General features: G+C 43.1%; 1 protein-coding gene across 5 annotated transcripts in view; it reads right to left on the bottom strand.

Moving 5' to 3' along the window:
- The window catches only part of bcas3 (BCAS3 microtubule associated cell migration factor), a 294545-nt gene that overhangs the window by 242340 nt on the left and 31113 nt on the right, over nt 1-21092 (bottom strand). For all 5 annotated transcript variants that reach the window (XM_086140765.1, XM_086140775.1, XM_086140783.1 and 2 more), the window contains exons 8-13: nt 14836-14943; nt 14681-14757; nt 11101-11177; nt 10438-10521; nt 8371-8541; nt 5293-5386 (exon numbers count right to left, since the gene is read on the bottom strand). In XM_086140765.1, coding sequence (XP_085996891.1) covers nt 5293-5386; nt 8371-8541; nt 10438-10521; nt 11101-11177; nt 14681-14757; nt 14836-14943 — 611 coding nt within the window. The remainder of the gene's footprint in view (nt 1-5292; nt 5387-8370; nt 8542-10437; nt 10522-11100; nt 11178-14680; nt 14758-14835; nt 14944-21092) is intronic.

Here is a 21092-nt window from a genome sequence, read left to right as displayed (position 1 = left end):
GGGAGTCGCCTTGCACGCTTTGCTGAATCAATTACTCCATCTAGTGCCAGTCACAGTCACAGAAATATAGAAGTTGTTGGGATATATATCTGCCATCAAAACACAAGTATATTTTGCCCTTGGCATCCTACCTGGTAATCAAGTCGAGGATTGTTAAGGATGAGTGAAGAGGATGAGACGTGAAAGAAAACAAGCACACACACATTGCAGCTGTTAAAGAGAGTGTTTTGCCATTGCACTTCATACGCGTCCCTCTAATTACACCACTAGGAATAGATCCACTGATCCACCGAAGCACCACAACGCGCCAGCCACCACACCAAGAACTGGCAGCCAACGGTCCACCCTCTGTGGAGCCTCCAACACACACAAGCCACAGGGGTTTCTTACATAACTCTTCCTGGCCAAAACCTGTGGGCCCTCCGGGCCCCGTTTGACTCAGATCATTGTTTTCTCCTCAGCCAATCATTTGCGTTTCTACCATGGTGAGCTTGGACATTGAGAAGGGGGCCTCAGATGAGGAGGTCGCTCGGTAAAAGCCACGTCCTCTAACTCCTTGGAGAGCGTTCACTTTGAGCCAGACCAACACAGCCATCGCTAAGGATCTGGATTCTGATCAAATCAAGAGGCCTCTAATTATGGGACAATCCACAGCAGGCAGTTCAAAAGTGAACATGAATAAAAGAATAAACAATGATGAAAGCAGCCCTGCAATCTCAAGTAGGAAGAATAAGAAGTGCCTTGTAATCTCAACACACAGCTGCAAAGAAAAATGACAATCTGTATCTACAGTTCAAAAGCTGCGAAGGATTGCCTTTTATTCTGTTTTATTTTTTTCATTGAGTCAGTTGTTGCCCAACAACTTCTAATCTTATAATTCTGAAAAAGAAAAAAAAAAAATCATTGATGCATTTTCAAATGATTGTCCTGCAGTCACAAAAACAGTCAATATGGGAAGCGTTGGACAAGAACAATAACTACAAAGGATGAAGTGTCAGCAGTTTGTTATCAACCAATGAATTTTTATCTCTAATTTCTGGAAAATAATGAGACGAGACAAACCACCTTTATGTTTTTGTTGCACTCCCTCAAATAAAAATAAAATCATTAAATTAACAATGGCAGGACATGTAGAGACAAAGCGCGGCTCAAGAAAAAGATGAAGGGAGCTGGTTTTGGCTTGCCCGGACACCGAGTACCGGGGCCAGGGCTCGGAGGCAAGCACCTGGTCGCCGGGTTTGCCCGGAAAGGCCATGTGATTCCCCCATCCCTTGGGCTCACCGCCCGACAGGGGGCCATGGGGGTCGCGTGCAAAGTGATCTGGGTGGTAACCAGACTGGGGAGCTCGGCGGTCCGATCAGTGGCTGCAGAAGTTGGCTCGAGAGCATGCAATGTCACCTCTCTGGCAGGGAAGGAGAATAAGCTAGTACGGGAGGCTGAGAGGTTTTGGCCAGATATAGTCTGACTCCCCTCAATGCACAGCTCAGGCTCTGAAAGCAGGCCTCACCGGAGGGGTTGGCCTGTTTTCCACTCTGGAGTTGCCCCCCGTCGAGAGGAACCGTGCAGGTGTCAACATATTGATGCCCCTCGCTTCGGTGCCTGAGCGTGGGGTTCTGTGCTCATCATCGATTATCCATAATGAACACCATGTTCAGACGAAGGTGTGCACATCCTCACCTGCACCAGCACACCTGGAGCCTCAGTTCAATGATTGACTCTGTGGTTGTACCGTCGGACTGGAGGTCGCAGGTTCCCGACACCCGGGTGACAGAAGGGTGGAGGACGCTGGTCAGAGATTCTAGTCAGTCATCCAGCTGCTGGGGAGGGGAAACGGTCCGCCATCAACACCATGTACAGCGGAGATGGTGGGCTGCCAACCTCGACTCGGTGGAAGGAACACTTCCGAGGTCTCCTCAATCCCGACGACAAGCCTTTAAACAAGGAAGCAGAATCGGGGGACTCTGGGATGGACTCTCCTATTTCCGAGGCAGAGGTTGCTGAGACAGTCAGAGAGTTCCTTGGTGGGGGGGCCCCTGCAGGGGGTGAGATTCACCCTGGGTTCCTTAAGGCTCTGGATGTTGTGGGGCTGTCCTGGCTAACATGCCTTTGCAGCATTACGTGGAAGGCAGGGGCTGTGCAGCTGGATCAGCAGGCTGGGGTGGTGATCCTCCTCTTTAAAAAAGGGGGATCGGCAGATGGGCTCCAACTACAGGGGGATCGCACTCCTCAGCCTCCTTGAAAAAGTATACTCAAGGGTGCTGGAGAGGAGGGTCTGACGGGTCCTTGCATCTCGGATCCAGGAGGAGCAATGTGGTTTGGGCCAATGAACAGTGGACCGGCTCCACACCCTCGGCAGGGTCCTCGAGGGCGCATGGGAGTTTGCACAACCAGTCTACGTGTGCTTTGTGGACCTGGAGAAGGCTTTGGAGCATCTCCCGCGGGGAATCTTGTGGGAGTTGCTCCGAGAGTTTGGGATACCCAACCCTGTAATATGGGTTTTCGATCCTTGCGGGTTCGGTCCCAGAGCGTGGTCCACATTGCCGGTTGGACTCGTTTCCAGTGAGGGTTGGACTCCGCCAGGGCCCTCCTTTGTCTCTGATTCTGTTCAGAACTTTTATGGACAGACTTTCTATGCGCAGCCAGGGCGTTGAGAGGATCCGGTTTGGCGACCTCAGGATTGTGTCGATACTTTTTGTGGATGGTGTGGTTCTGTTAGCTTCATCCGTCCGTGATCTCCACCTCTCACTGGAGCTGTTCACAGTCAAAAAAGTGAAGCGGTCAGGAAGAGAATTGCACCTCCAAATCCAAGACCACGGTTCACAGCCAGAAACCTGCCTCTGGTGGTGGAGTTCAGGTATCTTGAGGTCTTGTTCATGAGTGAAGGAATTTTGGAACCGTGTGTGACATCAGTAGCGATGCTGACTCTGGACCATTCTGTCCTAGTGAAGGCCAATCTGAGCCAAAAATACAAAGCTCTCAATTTACCGGTCGATCTATGCTCTTACCCTCAGCTATGGTCAGGAGCTGTGGGTCGAAACTGGAAGAACAAGTTCACAGATCCAAGCGGCAGAAATGAGCTTTCTCTGCGAGAGGTTCCAGGCATGTCCAACCAGGAGGAGGCCCTGCAGAAGACCAAGGACAGGCAGGAGGGACTATGTCTCTGGGCTGTCCTGGAACCCTGCAACTCTCTGCTGTAGCTGCTGCCCCCGTGACCCGACCCCGGATGAGCAGTAGAAAATGGATGGCCGGACGGTGGACATGAACATACAGTCATGGTTTTTAACAACCAAATCCCCACGAGTTGCTTGGCCAGAGAGACTGAACTGGGAACAGAACTGCAAATAAGCATGAGGGAAGAAATAAGGACATAAAGGCACGCAAACTAATGTGGGGCAGTTGTACATTCCAGACAGTAAGGGGCAACTTCTCAAATGATGCCAGTTGTAAACACACACACACACACACACACACACACACAGTATATATAAGCTCTCACTGGAGCAGTTCTCAGCTGAATGTGAAGCGGCCGTCCTGAAAATTGAGGCCACGGTCCTCAGCTGGAAGAAAGAGGAGTGTCCTCTCCAGGTCTACCCTAAGAGGAGGAGATGGAGTATCTCCAGGTCTTGTCCACGAGTGTGGAAGAAATGAAGCGGGAGAGTGACAGGCGGATCAGTGCAGAGTCTGCAGTAACACCAACTCTGTATCGGCCCATCGTGGTTAAGAAGGACCGGAGCTGAAAGACGAAGCTCTCGATTTACAAGTCAATCTAGGTTCCCAGCCTCACCTTTGGTAACGAGCTACGGGTGGAGACTGAAAGAACCAAACCACGGGTTCAAGGGCTCGACGTTAGTCTCATCGCAGGGTGTCAGTGCCCTGTCTTAGATACCGTAAGGAGCTCTGACATCCAGGAAAGGTTCAGAGAAAAGCAGCTGCTCCACCAGGCGGCTCGGAGATGACCTCTATTATCTATTCACTCAACATGTGTGGACAAAAATAATACAGGTGAACCAGCAAAAAGTTTGTTTTGGCAGATTTGATCTTATTAGTGAAAACCTTTCTGCCACATATCTATAATTTACCTATGTTGAGGTTTTGGATAAAGTTACATGACCTACACATTAGAGTGGTTAATATACGTGGAACCAGATCCTTTTTCTCATGAACACTTTTAGGCTTCAAATATGACACAATACCTTTATCTCATATTTAATCTGCATCATTTCCGGTAATGAATTGTCCAATAACCAGACATAGAAGAGCCGAAGACACTCTTCCTTCACAGCAAGAACACAACACAAAACAGTAACAATAATAAAAAAAGGCAACTCAGAACTTCATCAGAACTTCATCAGAAGTCATCTTAGTGTGATTATTGAACACAGGAAAATACAGGCTCGTGTCACGGAAATCATTAAAGAATGTTTTTAATTCACAAAGTTGATCATATGCCAGAAATAAACTGTCTTTGGGTTTGTTTTTGATGTTCAATAAGGATACTTTGCAATATGCTTTTTGTTTTTTCAGCCACTGACATTGTCCCAAATTTTGTGAATATCTTTAGATAATAAGATCAAGTTATCATTAATGACAACATTCCCCTGAGAAACAAAGAATTACTGTCACGAGAGCCAGACGGATATATATGTGTGTGTGTGTGTGTGTGTGTGTGTGTGTGTGTGTGTGTGTGTGTGTGTGTGTGTGTGTGTGTGTGTGTGTGTGTGTGTGTGGCACCTGACTAGAACAAGGGTCCCCGCAACCCCACCTGGCCAGAAACACTACATTTACATGCTGACAATCTCAGACTCCTCAGCTAAATCTACACATCCCTCTGCCCTCCTGCAAGCTGATGAATGTTCTTTGAAAGAGATGAAGATCACCTTCACAGGACTGCACTTGGTAGCGGCACGACTTCTGCGTGTTTAAACAAAAGGTCACAAATATCATTCTATTCATTCGACTAATTGGTACATATGATGCTCAATCTCTGTTGCTTGGTGTCGCATCCCTTACATTTTATGGTTGTTGGCCGGGTAAAAGTATCGCTATATTCTTTCACTCAGTCACTCGCTCTCACTCACTCACTCACACACACACACACACACACACACACACACACACACACACACACACACACACACACGTATGTGTGTGAGAGCAGCATACTCACATTCTGATCATTGAGATATAATCATGTTTTGGTGAGAATAAATACATTTCTGCATGGGATGCAAAATGTAAACAAACGACCAATCAATTGCATGGGCACAAAGAGGCGAGGTGTGTCCGTCTTACCGCTCGGGTTGAATTGCATGCAGGATATGGGTTTGTCGTGAGCTGGGAAGTGAGCCACAACTCCCTCTCCATCCGAGTCTTCGCTCACCAAAACCTGGAACACGGCGTAAACACACACAAATGAGAAAGACAGAAAGAGTTCAAATCACTGACTGATAAAGGAACACCAAAACCAGAGAGGGACTTCCCCCGGCTCAATTTTCGCTTCTGGTCCGGCCTGCGGTGTCACACACGGGGAGCGCCGCCACGATGAGTTATATTTTCTGAAATCAGCCCACGATGCCGGTTCCGTTATCTATTCGGAATGGGCCGTTGCCCTCTCGTGGACAGAAAATAATTAGGCTACGACCTGAGAGACGTGACACGAGCGCACCGAGATATTTTGGTCAAATGTTCCACCTCGTGAAAGCCATGACCGCATGCATCACCAAACCGAGCTAAATTTCAATATGAGCCCGGACTGGAAGCGATCCAAAAACTGAAACAAGAATATGGAAAGATTTACTTTGGCAATAATGTGGCTTTGCACATGTGGCTTCAACAATACCCCATGACAGCATGTTTTCCTGTAAACAGGATGAAACTGGCGTCAAATCTCTGCCTCGCCACTTCTGAAACTTGTTTTGAAGAAGGAAATTACAAGTCACACAACGAGAGGCAGCTCCTAAATCTCCGCTCAGTTTCTTGTCGAGATGGGTCTCGATGGAACAGACTGCCTCCAGACCAGACACTGGCAGGAAATGTATTTAGCTACGGCAGGGAGTTGAAATAGCCCAGCGAGAGCAAGGTGGTGTAAGAGAGCAAATATACAGAACCATACAGCCTCTTTGACAATGAGCAATGCCAAGAAGGCAGGCCGTGTGCTTTACATAAAAATACATCCAACACCGACAGCCGCAAAATGGACTTTCTTATTTGAAGGACTTCATCTAGACCCACTTGAAGAAAACATGGAAGGAAAAAGGGGGGCGAGGCAGAAAGAGTGTGGTGACATGAAGCAGATTGCTTTTATTAACATGCAGGCAGACAATGTTGTTCTGTGAGGGAATCCTGCTGGAGCTCTTTGAAACCAAAGTGTCCTCCAGAGAACAGACATGTTACACCAGAGAGAGAGAGAGAGAGAGAGAGAGAGATGTATGTTATGAGGCTGCTGTTCCAAAGGAATTTCAAAGAAATGGGAATATCTTTTACTGCCACACTTACACATGAACTCACCTTTATCATATTCTGGCCCCTTTCTCTTCCTCCAAATATTACACCCTAACCCCCAAATGACTCACACTAATGCAATCCCTGCTGCCCCCACCCCCATTGGCATTTATGGCGAGTGTATGGTTACAGTGTGCTGTCAGGTGACAAAGTGCAGACCTTTCTCTGATGGTCCAGAAGACAGCACAGAGTCTGCAGAGCAGCCAGTCATAATGAAAGAGAAGAAAAAGGCCGTGACTGTGTGTGGTGACTGCATCTGACATGCTGTATTATGTACGCTAACGTGCCTCATTAAAAATGTGACAGCTACTGCAAAGTGATTAATCGTAGTTTGGAGAAACGAGAAAAACAATGTCTATGTATATATGGGGGGTAGATTATGAAAGACGACATGACCGTAAGACGCTGGCCGGATACGGACTGTATTTGGGTAAACGGCCCAGCGTTTGCCCACGCCGAATCGAAAGAGTTCTTCACAGAGTCACTTTACGGTATTATACATTTATATCAACCCCGCTTTAATAATCCAGTTAGATTGCATATGCATATATTTACAGTTCTGCATGAGGGCACGTGTCAAGTTGCATTTTTAGGCTAATATAAGGAGAAGACAGCAACAGCTTTACCATATTGTTATTTGACAGAGTCAAAGATTTCAAAGGTTTACCTGAAATGATGCCAAAGTATTCCTGCTCTCATTCAGGGAAAAATAAATGGCACGTAGATAGAAAATAACAAAGGAATGCAAATACACATAGATGAGATATGGCAGACTTCCCAAGAAGAAAAATATGTTCCTTTTGTAACTAATCCATGATCAATCATGATTATAGCAATGGCCTAATTGTGTTGTGATACATTAATTTATTATGTAAATGTCTGACTCTTGAATCCTTGAATTGAAATAATTGCAGACTAGCATAATCAGAATCACCTCATTTGTTAATTATCAAGCCAGGAATGTAGCGTAACTTATGATGATCAAACAACAGCCTCTAACCCAACCCTCTTTCTGTGTCCGGAAGACCACTCTTTCGCTTCGCTTCCCAAAAAACGTGAAAAGACAAAATAATCGGGGTAAAATTTTGAGTGGAAACCCAACTGTTTTGATGTTGCAATCAGTTGCAAATGTTTATGACTGCTGAAAAAGGTTAAAGAGCGGTTTCGTAATTGCTAGCGTTAATCGTGGCCCCTCAGATGTAAACATGAACTCAAGAAGGTTTTCTGATTGAGCTTCAGTCACCTGGACCCACGCCTCAGCCGTCACACAGTAAGCAACCAAAATATTGGTTTCTAGGGAAACTATTTGCAGTTCTACATGAAATAAACTCTCTGATTAAAGGTGTAACGCCTACAATCAAGTTCAGCTTGCAAAATTGCTATTCACTTTATTTTTATTCATATGAATGCACGTTCTCATTTTCATTTTTAAGTGATTTTGCAGGATAGTGATCTCTATTTGCAATACAGATGACACGTGAGGATTTGAAGCATACACTTTTAGTTAATAGGTTAATCTCACAATTAAAATTCAGATCATAAATCCTGTTATTTTTATTTAGAAAAACAATAAAAAATACAACAGCGATAAGAGTACTTTCTACTTGTCACAGACCTCGGCCCAAGCGCAGAAATAATTCAATTTGCATCAATTAGCAGCAGAAGCTGTAGAGCATTTTAATTGTTAAAAGCAAGACTGAGAACACAAACAGCTCCATTGCAAAGCCGTGCAAGCATCTAAAACAAATTTACTCAAAAACACAACATGTGTCATTAACTGCGATGGAAGAGATGTGGTTGTTGAATATGACTTCAAATGTTTGGTCACATCAGCATTACAATGTACAAGCGAAAGCAAAACGAGCTGACCTGTCCTTCCCCAACACTGTAAGTGTCGATGATGGTGACGATGCCGGGGTTATGGGGGCTGCGGCGGCTGGCGCCGTGAGTCGCGCCTTCCTCCTCCGGAGCGCCCGCTGGCAGGGTTCCCGCCAACTGGGTCACAACCTTCCCCACCATTGTCAGCCCTGTTTTTAGCGTCTACAAGAAGAAACACAGAACACACAACATAATGGGGAATATCATTCGGGCAAAGCTCATTTGCTGCTTGTACTAAAAAGCTAAAACATCATTTAGATCGCACACGGTGAAGCTGTTGTGCATGAAGCTGCGACAGGATGGGGGCAAAAGTGCACGTGCAATTGTGTGTACCGGGATGAACATGTTCTCTAGAACATAGAGCTATAATTTGTACCACTAATGACTTCTGGCGCTGCAGCGGTGGGAGACACAAGTGCACATACATAGGTGTGTGTGTGTGTGTGTGTGTGTGTTTCAGACTGTGTGCTCACAAGGTTCCTCAGTGTCTGTTTAAGGCCCAGCCAGGGTGTCTAGTTCAAGCACACCTCTGTGGCTCGATTAAGGGAAATGGATAGTGCTACTTAAGTGGAGTCTATCTTTCCTGCTACACTGTCTGTCTAATGGAGTCCAATGTGTTTGACTGTGAGTCTGTGTGTATGGAAGCGCCAAAGGGGCCCCGGAGAGCCTAATCAGGCATTCAGACTAGGCGGCCCTGTCAATACTGTGTGGCGCCTCACATTTGTTGGGTCTGAGGATCACCGACTGTCTCTTGTTGCCACTTGGCCAGGCACACTAACAGTGTCTGCTGTCTGTTTGTGCTTACATTTGCATGTGCAAGTGTATGCGTATGTGTGTGTGTGAGTGTGTGTGTGTGTGTGTGTGTGTGTGTGTGTAAATTGCCAGAGGAGCCATCAATTATTAAGAGTGCGCGTTTGGCTCCTAATTGATCAACACTAATGTGTTTTCTAATCACTGTAGTTGTGGAGTTCTTAGTGCTGGTCCAAACAGGGACTATCGATCTGCTGGTGGGGAGGTGGTCTAAAGCTTGTCTCATGGACGGCAAAAGTACATGAATGCGGATGCAGGTCTGCATGCACGCACTCGCCACCTGCCAAGCCAGCTACGGGCACGATAATTACTACTACTAAGACTACAAATACGACGACGGCCGTTATATGTGGCCATCTAAACAGATTGCTGTTTGATTTCAAAACCTCCAAATCAAATCCTGAGCATGAGTGATGGGTTTACAGGGCAGGAAAGACAGGGCACAAATGTACCTAAATCCAGGAAATCCTATTGGCCAAAGCTGTTGTGCTCCCTTATCTTTCTTATTAACAAAAGCCATTACACTTTTACCTCCCCCCGATGTCTCTAGACAACAAGGCTAAGAGCCAGCATGTCGCGCCACAAGCCAGGAGATACAGTGTCATCCTTATTGAGATATATGGTCCTAAATGACAAGAGGGCAAGCAGGGAGACGGTCTGTCTGCATATCAAAAGCCCTGCCATTTTCCAGCCTGTGGATCTATTTTCAATACAATGTTGATCTTAAAACATGGCCTCAGTCGCTCCCAAATGAAACTTGTCTCACATTCATTCTGATTGCTTATTAAGTGAAGGGGGTTGCTTCATTTTTTGTAAGTCAATTAGCCTTAGTGACGGAGTGGAGGCTGGTGCCATATGAGGAGGCAGAATAGCCAGGAGTCGAGCAAAGTGAGAGCTGTTATAACAGGGGCTATATTCTCTGTGGAGATGAGTGGAAAAAAAAACCAACAAAAAACAGATTTCAGTGTGTTCAGTGTGAAAAAGCAGACTGGAGTTGACCATATGAGACACTTCATCAACCTGTGTGTCAGCCGCCTGATCCATGTGGATTGAGTTTCAGTAAATTTATAGATGCCAAAAGCAGAGCTGAAACACAGAATATGTGCTGTCGTATCGCAGAGAAGATCCCATGAGTTGTGCGCTCTAACAGGAAGGAACTCAGATAGCTAAACAATGGAATAAAATGTTTTTTTTTCCCCAAGTATGGCCTAGATAAGGGAGCGTGCAATTCTCCTCGTTGTAACATACTTTGGCTGCATTGATCACCGTGGCTGTATATGACTGGGAATTATCATCGCAGGCTCCTCCACGAGACTGATGGCATCTGATCAACTGCAAACATTTAAAAAATAGAATTAGAAGACAGAGATATTGCATGGAAAGGGGAATTGGAAAACATTCCTTAAGTGTTAAAAATGGATCAATTGTTGAGTGTTTAAGACATATTATACAACCAAAACATTTGAAATACAATGCAGCTGAGATGTTTGACTGCATTTTTGTTGCTGTTCAAAAAGGTACATTTCTTTATTTCTACAAATCTTGAGGTAGTCACAAAAACAGCGGCCTCTTTGTCAGTCACTGTGATGGGCCGCCAACAAATGCTTTTTCTTTCCACATTGCAGTGTGCATAATACATTTTTTTTTTAGAATTACGTATAAATCTCATTAAACAGAACAGTGCATCTGTTGGCTTTCAAAATGTTATCATCTCTAGTGGACTCTTCATGTAATGACTTGTTTATCCAGACAGATTAAAGAGGCAGGAAATAGAGAGAATTGTTTTTGTGTTGGATTGTAAAATATGTTGTTCTTCTGAGGCACTACTGCAATGGGCAAGAGAGGAAGAGAGACAGAGAGAGATTGAGAGTGTGTGTGTGTGTGTGTGTGTGTGAAATGTTCACTGACTACCTGGTTTTCAGCATAAGCTAGCCAGCGGCTTCCCAGAGCAACTGGATTGAAACTTGGTCCTGAGGACGGGTAGCAGCCTGGACGCACAAAAAAAATACTGTTAATTGCCATTTAAATTGAGATAAAAATACATTCTATACATACATAGACATATTTCCCCCAATGACATTTCTATCTAACTATCTTCAAAGAGAAGTGTTTTTGCAGCGTGTTTTAAAACCGACTGGTTATTATTTGTGGATCCTTGTGTGTGCAGAATGACTCAGTGGAGACTGTGGAGCCCAAAACACTGAGGAAGCCTCCTCTGCTCTTGACCAATACAACTACTCCTGTGGAAAACACCAGTGGTCTGCTGTCAGCTCCAATAAAATAATGAACAGTATAAAGTCACCAATAATACTCAATGTCAAACAAAGCTGCACATTCATCATTTGATGCCAACGGCTGATTGGCAGCCATTGACGGCTGCGATTGAGCAACAGAAAGTGTCTTAGGAAGGAATTTATAAAGCAACACCGCAACGTCAGGAAAACTTGACATGGATTGTGCACATTAAGGAGGAAGTCTTAGAAGTAAACATCCATTTCTGCAGAAGGCTTGCAAAATTTGTTATTTTGAGAGATTTCAAAAAGTTTCTCCAATAGAGGGTGAAGTTGGGTTGAGATCCAGTGGCTAAAAGCTAAAATTGACTCATATAAATGTCATGCTGACAGGATTCAATGCAATGTAGCAACATATGCGTGAATAACAGTATGTTTCAGGCTTCACCATCATTATCAGCCTATCACTTCATACCTTACACACATATATATATACACATACGCACATTATATATATAAAAACTTCACACATATTGTATGTGTGTATATACACACACCTTTCTGTGTGTAGTTTGCATGTTCTCCCCAAGTCTGCTTGGGTTTCCTCCCTATTCTCCGGTTTCCTTCCACAGTCCAAAAACATGAAGTAAAATGGAGAAACTGGGAAAAGTGCCCAGATGTGCGAATGAGAGAGTGAATGTTGAACTTGCTGAACTTTACCTAGAGTGACTTCCATACTTCAGGACGATAAAAAAACACGGGCTCGTAAAGAGACCAGAAACGCAATCGATTGACCAATATCATAAAATAATAGTTGATAAAAACAGGCGATTGAAATATTATGATTTGCAACCCATGAAGAACACACACACACACACACACGCATCCTACATACATGTACAATCACAGAATGAGCTCATGGAAGGGTGTGGAAGTTTGTCGGAACTGCATGCATGACAATTATTTAGTATGAGCAGATCTGATGAGGTGGAGAGACAGTAATTCAGTGCGCTGTGCAGTGGAAGGGGCACGAGGGGAGAAGGGGGAGTTTGAGGTAAACCACAAGGGCTGCTGGTAACACCAGAGAAGCCTTTTGTGCCCCTCAAGGGCCCGGGGGAGTCCAGGCGTGGAGATAACATATGTTTGACATCGTGGGTCGAGTGGGGAGAGGAAACAGACATGATGGCTGGGATCAATGCAGTTAAAAAACACCCGTAAGCTTTTGAAACACAAATTCTAAAAGACCTTTGTTCACACTGGAGTGTTTCCAGTCTTCTAACTTAGTTTCACTTTTTCCAACATTTCAGGTTTCTTACACAAGAATAAAAAAGTGCTTCAACTGCCCTAAAAAAAGGTTTTACAATAAAATCATGATATGTATACAAGAGCAAGAAAATCAAAATTCTAATTTTGCACGCTCCTCGCCAAGCAAGCTCCCCCAGCTTGAATATACTCCTTGACGCCGCCGCATCTTCTGGAATGGCATCGCTCGCTGCTCCCACCTTCAGCTTCCACTTTGACCGGGTACTTCATACAGTTTTTATCAGAGTTTTTATCAGAATTTGAATGATTTCCTTGAGCGAAATCACCCAGAAAAAGTGCCTACTAGCCGTACATCCGCACAATTCATCGTCATATGCTTCAGTCACTTCCGTAACATTTTAAGAAATAGGCTAAAGGAAACTTCATTAGATCAATGCTTTAACAAAAGCAAGTAAAATTTAAGTTAATTTTAATTTAATCATCATCATAAGTTTATTTTAATGTGAATTTAAATGTAATAATCCTAATTTCATGTTACATTCACAGTGAGTGTAGGTTTTTGGCTGAGTGTGTGTTAGCAGCCTCTGGCACCTCGTATCCACTCGCCGCCACGCGTCTGCATTCGTACGTGTCCGAGTTCAGGAGTCATATTACAACACTAAGTTTACAACAGCTATGATTTTCCTTATCCTTATCCTATATCCTTCTTTTTCTATATTAATATCCTCATTTTGTGAGTTTTTTTTTTTTGGGGGGGGGGGGGGGTGGGGACAAATTCATTTGTTTTTCTGTTTTCTGTTGAAATCAACATAAGAACCCACTTCTGGAACAGAAGTCCCATATGTTCCCATAAGAACACATCTTATGGGACCATAAAGTTCAATGGAACCTTGAATGTCTTTGCCCTAGAAAGTTTGTTCAACAACTTTTGAGATATTGTCTCAAAAGACAAGTAGGAACAGGCTAAAACAGCACCAGAAGTCAATATCCATAGGTTGCAATAGCCTGCTTATGGCTTTTACCAAAATGACTAAACAGCCTCTGCATTCAAAAACCATTAATAACCATTGAGGATGTTTTGTTTTTTCCTGTGGACCAGATGCTGATAGGGAAGGCAGGCAGACAAAAAGGAGGCGCGTCCCAGCCAGCCGGTATGGTCAGTTTACTCGAGTCAATGACATTAAGTGGGCAGCAAATGACTTGTAACATAGTCTGGACTTTTTTCCTAACATCCTGGAGCAGACATGGGAGGTACAGTTGGGAACATGGAAGAGATGTGCTGTTAAATGTTTGCCAGCGCTGAGCTTCTGATTGAGGACGCTACATTTTGTTTTGAAGAAGACGTTTCAAAACTGAGTGGAAGTCTTGGGGTTCTTTATCACTATTGAATGATCTGCTTTGTATTAATTTGGGTAAATAATATCCACATGTACGTTCACTGGACATTTCTGCCACCATTAGCACTGATTTTAAACTTGTGATCAGATGAAGCGGAACGTCATTCAAACACATCTGCACCAGGAATAAAATATATACATTTTTTATGAGGAATGGAAACCTTCATACGGGTCTTGCCTGCACTCTCTGATCTAAATAACTCATATGCAGTGTATTGATTTACATGGAAGGGATGCTGATGCACTGTGGTTCCTTCAAACTCAGGTGTGAGACATACTGCAACCATATTAATACCTCAGTATTGTCATAAAATTACTTATCAAAGCCTGTTTTAAATCAAGGCAATATATTTCACAATCAATATATTTAAATTTAAACCCACCTATCCATTTCTTTTAAGTATGTGTATGGCTGCTATCATCTCTGTTTCAGTTTGAATCATCCTTGTCTATAATTAGTGTTCAGGACATTTGTGTTGCTAAATAATATTAAAAAAATGCATTATGTGTGTAGTCTGCAGACATACAATTAAAAATTAGAAGGACACTAAAAAAACTGAGGCAAACTTTTCAATGTAAAGAAATGATTAAGTTGCTCACTTGTCACAAAGAAGTTCTTGGTGAAGGTGCAGCTGTCAAAGGCCGCTATCTTTCCTTGTAAGCTCACAACAAGAATACTGTGAGACATAAACATAAAGTAGTTAATGACATGCAGTAAATCACGTCAACAGACAGAATAGAACGGTCCAACATACTGCTTGCTACAGTGTAGATCATAAATCTGGGTCTTGAACTGGATGGATTTGACCATTTCCCCCGTCCGCAGGGAATACAGGTCCACGCAGCAATAAGGTGGGCTCGTCCTGAAAACACACAAGCACAAATATTCACTGCCAGCATGGAAAAATCGGTTCCGGTGGTTGTCGTTATAGAATTTTGGCATGTGAAAACAATAACATGCATCTGTGCGTTGCATCTCTGCAATACATCGTCTCTTCTCTTAGCTGCACCACGGATGCACGGAAGTTTATTTTCCAACGTTTCTAAAAATGAAAATGCTCACAGGTAGTAATATGAATGCCTGAAGGGGGAAAACATTTACATAACACTATTACTATAACAACAAATAACACATTTACTACAAAACCTTCTATCAACACCCAATAACGGCTCAATGAGGGTTTCCAAAGGGAGACATGGAATGGTAAAATCAGCCATGAACCCTCCTATCATTGCCACTCCATCCAGTGTCTTCCAGCGTCTTCCTATCTCTCCTCTTCCACTGGAAGCTCTTTGCAATCACGCCTTGGTAAAGCACGCAACGTTATATTGATTGAGGATACGATGGATGGACGCTTCAGCGTTAGGGCGTGCACCGTTTTTACATTGGAATTTACTATTCTTTTCTAAACTGATTTAGCAAAAATTGTATACAAGCAAACACTTTTGATATCCGCGGACACAATGTGATATATGCATTATAAGCAGGAGAGTGGCAATTAAGGAGAACTGCAAGTTAAAATGTTTGATAAAAGACTAGATGCACTTCATAGCTTAGTTGTTGAAATGCAATCCTATACACAAAGACAGCAAAGTAGTATGAAATATAAAAAGATTACACACATTAATCCCTCCAATATAGGACAGTTGAGTCTTTCATTTCATTCCGATGTCAAAAGCAAAGTAGACTTGAAATGGCCGTGACAATGTAAAGTAAAAACACTCTTTATTTGTTAGGGATGAAGAGGTTAGCATATTCTGTAATACTGCCCTTCAACAACAAGACAAACCTTCAACTCCTGCTCAGAGCGGCAAAGGAAAGGCCCATTATTCAAAAGTGACAAGCACAATGCAATTTCCTTTGCAAAAATACATCAAAAATATTGACACTACATAATAATCATAATAATTTTAATTAAACTAAAAAACACAAAAAACTGCACGATCAGCAAGGTAGGAATAATAGCTTAGTCCTGATGACATTAACGATACAGAGATGTACATTTTTTATGTTAATTTATTATTATTATTATTATTGTTGTTCTCACATATACTAGGTTTTGACATTTGACCTACAGTTGTGTAATATGTGTTGACACAATATTATTGAAGATGGTCAGTCTCTGTAGCATGATGGACAAAGTACATATCCTGTTACACAAATCCTGGATAAACAAGTCTTCACTGCCCTGCCTAACACACTCAGAAGGGCTTTCTTACATCAGAAACAGAATTTTGAAACATAATCCTTAAAGGAGGCAAACATAAAAACATGCATATTCAGTGCAGGCTGTGGCTCCTGCACCTTTTCAAGCTGGCACTGAGTGAGCAACATGGCAGCGAAATGAAACAGCGGGTCTTTTCACTGCAGCTCGGAACAAAACATTGTCTCTGCCGGTGCGAGATACTTCCTGGATGTTGCAACAGTGCAACCGTTTCTGCCACTTGTCTTCTAAAGCTCACGGAGAAGATGAAAGAGTCTCGTAGAGGAGAACTTTTGAACAAATTGGGATTATTGTTTCCATCAGAGCGGGTTAATGGATCATGTCTCTTTCAGCATTTCAGAAAAGCAGACAACCCGAGTGCAGCTACAATTACCGATCGGGACTACCGGTATTAAGATTAATATAAAAAAATTCACTTACTGATAATTTACTTTCAGGCGGCTGCACTATTGATTTCAGCATTATCAGACTCCTATCAATCTAATTCAAAGCTCTACCCCGAAAAATGGGCCCCTGGAATTGATTCAAGGGGACAATGATAACCTGATATTATAAAATCAAAATGTCAGAGGCTCCAATTGTTTTGCTTCTGCAGTATTTTAACAAATGACCCAGTTCTAATGGAAGCAGTGCGAGGTCAGATGTAATAAGATTTCCTAATGCTGGGGATGTTGGGGTATAGGTTGAAAGCAAGGCTAAATCACAATTATCATTATGGATCATGGCAGGATGTCAGTTGTTGCACATGTTAAGGTGACGCTAAGCACCATTCCCCAGCTCAGTAATAGGCGTTATGATGGCCCTATTAGATCAATGTATCAATAACTATTAGTGAAACTGGCCCTTGGGTCTGAAAGGATACCAAATGAGGGAGGCTTTGGAGAGGTGGCTCACTTACTTCCTCTGAAAGCACAAAGAGTTTCTGAAGAAAGGAAAAAGGGAAAAACAAAAAAGGTTGCTTTTCTAGCAATAGACTTCCATGAAATAAATCCGGTAACATGAGATTTACAAAAAACAACAAACAGTTACAGTGAGGGGAAATAATGGTGATTATATGCTTGTATACATGTCAGACCTTTGTGAAAATGATTAGCAGTATTTTAGAACATAAAAAGTACAACGGCAAAAACTTGAGTGAAACTGACCTCATTCATTTATTCAGATCGGTCCCAATGCAAACGGTCCCATTCGCATTTTTTTGCATGATTGAAATGTACTGTGAATATTCCACAGAACAATTTATTTTCATCCCTGAGATTGTGTATTTCACTTTTCTGCTTTTCGGTTGTCTGTCCTTCTACTGTGACATTAATTTATATCTCACAACATGTACTATATTGTCCTGTTATTTTGCTGTACTTACTTGAGACTAACAAAGCATAGAAACAATGAGACAGAGGAGAGTTTTTGTCTTGTTATTTTTCCAGTGTAACACAACTCATGATGCCATGAACAAATAAAAGAATAACACACGTTTCTACGGATTGAAATTTAGAAAGTATAATATATTTTGATTCACTTGCAGCCGTAAAGGAGACATTTAACATCAAACAACAAGAACTTGACAGAATGGACTTTTGGAGTTTGACAGATTTTGTCATATTTGTGTTTTGTTTTGAATTAAGCTTTAGCAGGTAATGCAGCACATTTGGTTCCATATTACATGCGTGTCTCAGACTGCACAGAACTCTGCTATAACCATTTATAATGGAATTGTTTGCTTTTCATGAAAAGTTGAGGGTCAATGCCGCAGAGTGGTTGGGTTCTCAACAGTGTCAGCACCAACTGAAGAAATGTATTAATTTGATACACAAATGACTGTTTGAATATTCAAAATAATTAGACAATCATTCCTCTTGAGTCAGTCTGAAGCTCAAATTCATGCAGAGGGTTGTGTTGAGATGCACCCAGGGAAAGCTGGTGCCACACGCGAAAATCTGCCCGAAACCTATAACTTCCATATCCGATCAGTCAAGGGCCAGGTTAACAGAGATCACCAGAGATCACCAGCGCTGCCGACAGCCTACGAGTGAAAACTAGGCTACTGAGGATCAAGGAAAGAGAGGAGGGAGGCGTGTTCATAGGCAGAGAGAGAAGAAGGGAAAACCAGGGGTTAGGAGTGAGAGCAGAAACTTTGAAGGTTGGGACTCTGACAGGAAACGCTAGAGTTGCTTGTGTGTCCAGGAGATCTTTTGGAAAGGTACAAGGTTAGAAGCAGGATAAAAGTTGGCCTACCAAGCTACTGGCTGGAAGAGAAATACAGCAAGTTATCTTGAAGAAGGAATTTCTTAGGAATGTTCTGGAGGTGACAATGGTCTCAGATAGTGATGAGTCTGAAACTAAAAACGGCAGGTGTGATGCTCAATTATGTTAGTGGGGATGCCTCACAGGTGAGATGAGAGTAAGAAATTCTGAGTGAGATGAAGTGATGCAGGGTATTCCTGGAGGGGAGAGAGGGGTAACTGGTGTAGACTTCAGTGGAGGCAATAGAGGTGATGAAGAAGCAAGCACAGAGACTGCAAGATCAAGAGGACGAAGGCAGAACAGAAGACAAGATGGTGGAAGTTGAGGTGAGGAGTGTTTTAAGGTTTTCAGAGAGGAGTTGAGACAGTCCCTGGGTGGTCAGGAAGATGGTGGCAAGAAGACTGAGCAGCTGCAGATACTGGGATCACGGAGCGAGGCAGGAGAGTACTTGGTGTGTCATCAAGAAGACTTGGTGGTGGAAAAGGGAAGTTCAGGAGTAGATGCAGAGAGAGAGTTTGGTAGGAAGGCAAAGGCCAGACAAAGGGTGCGGGATGACTTGTATGATAGGTTGGACAGTAAGGAGAAGAGAAGGAGGTTGAGGGAAAGGTAAAAACAGCAAGATGGAGATGGGAAGTACGTGCAGCAGGTTCAGGTGATTAAGGATAGAATGTATTGACAAGTGCCAGCAATGCAAGGGAAGAAGGCGAAGAATACTTGAGAGGGAACTAAGAGTAGTTGGGGTGACCATGGTGGACCACAAAGTACAAGAGACTAGTCAAAGGTGAAATGAGGAGAGCATCGATGAGGATGAAGAGTGGAAAGTCTGCTACGAGTAAAGTCGATGAATCACACAATGCAGTCATGGAACAATATAGCAGAAGCTAGACTGAAAGCAGAGATGGGCATGTGAGCAGCAGCATGGATTCCATGCCAAGAAGAGGACGGCTGGTACTATATGAGCGAGTCTGGAGTGGCAGAGAAGTATGTTTCAGTGGGGCAGGACATGTATTGCATGAGAGCTTCAACACCACGGCGTGACAATAGAGTTCAAGATGGAGGTGGGAATGCATCAGAGACACTACTAGTTTGCATCATGTTGGACAGCTGACAGATTTTGTTTCACCGTAGAAAATGATGTGTGTGGATGACACTGTGATTCAGAGCGAGAACAGGAAGAGGATTTGGAGACCGTAGTTCTGAAAAAAATCCAGGCGGCTGAGCCGGTCACACAGATAAAAAATGTCGAGGTTCTCGTTGGGAATAATGTGGTTGGACAGGGTCAGGAACGAGGCCATCGGAAGAACGACACATGAAAACAGTCAGTGAGGCCAGGCTGAGATGGTTTGGACAAATGCAGAGGAAAGAATATCTGAATATCTGGGTAGAAGAATGTTGAGGTTGGAACTGCCAGGCAGGAGGTCTAGAAGAGACCGAGGAGAAAATGTATCGAAAGAGGACATGAAGTTATTGGTGTGAGAGAAGATGATGGAGAGGACTGGGTTACATGGAGGCAGATGAGTCACCGTGGCAACCACATGATCTCGCTTCTCGTTTAAAAGGTTTCCATTTAAATTACAACTGCATGATGTGGAAATGGTCAACAAACACAAGCTCATGTCAGCAAAGTGAGAAATGAGGGTTTTTTTTTTTTACCTCATATCTGGCTTTAAATACTAAACTATCTCTAAAGAAGAAATAGGCGCCATAAAGGACTTTGCTCCGAGCCTTTTTTTTCCCTGGGAAACATTTGGAAAAATGTTTTATTATTAATTCTTTCATTATCTAGCACTCATCCTACTGGTAGGGTTGCAGGGCATTCTGGATCCAATCTCAGCAGTCATTGGGCGAGAGGCGGCGTTCAGCCTGGACCAGCCGCCGCTCAGACACACAACCATTCGCTCTCAGAGACACACAAGGGAAAATATTCCAAATTCTTCTAATTAATCTTCTGGATGTTTTTGGATTGTGTTAGGAAGGTGGAAACCAGAGAACCTGTTTTTATTATCGTTATCATTTCTATTATTATTACTATTAACCTGTAAATGCAGCATGTATTCATATTTATCCATTTTTGTTCAAGGTTGTACAAAAACATTAATTACACATATAAGTCCGCAGATGACGTATCAACAAGAAATAAAATGACCAAGAAATCTGTGGGCAAGAACAATACATTTGTGTGTAAAATAGATTTATTTCCTAGCAGCCCTGGCCTGAAGAGTGAAATCACCTCTGTGTTTGGTAAAACTGCAATGTTTTCCACTGAACTCAGCTGTTCGTGTTACACATTAGCATGTGGTGGAGGACAGATAGAAGAATGATTGAATAGGACAGTGTTTCCAAAAATCTAGTGTACTGTGTGGAATCATTAGGTGTGCCGTGGAAAAATGCTTACTTTCACCTGATTGGTCCGAAATTATTTTTTGAACAAAATTATGTTTCTTCGTACGTCTGTCTCCGTGGTCCGGCAGAACAATGAAATGCTCTTCCACTAGATGGCAACAGGTAGTGACTGAACCTGTGGATCTACCTGCTGCTGCTCA

The sequence above is a fragment of the Fistularia commersonii genome, chromosome 3 (assembly GCF_037954325.1).
Source record: "Fistularia commersonii isolate RoL2024-O1a breed Wild chromosome 3, RoL_Fcom_v1.0, whole genome shotgun sequence".
NCBI classification, from domain to species: domain Eukaryota; kingdom Metazoa; phylum Chordata; class Actinopteri; order Syngnathiformes; family Fistulariidae; genus Fistularia; species Fistularia commersonii.
Note: the sequence above shows the minus strand (reverse complement) of the source record. Positions and strands in the feature narration are given on the sequence as shown.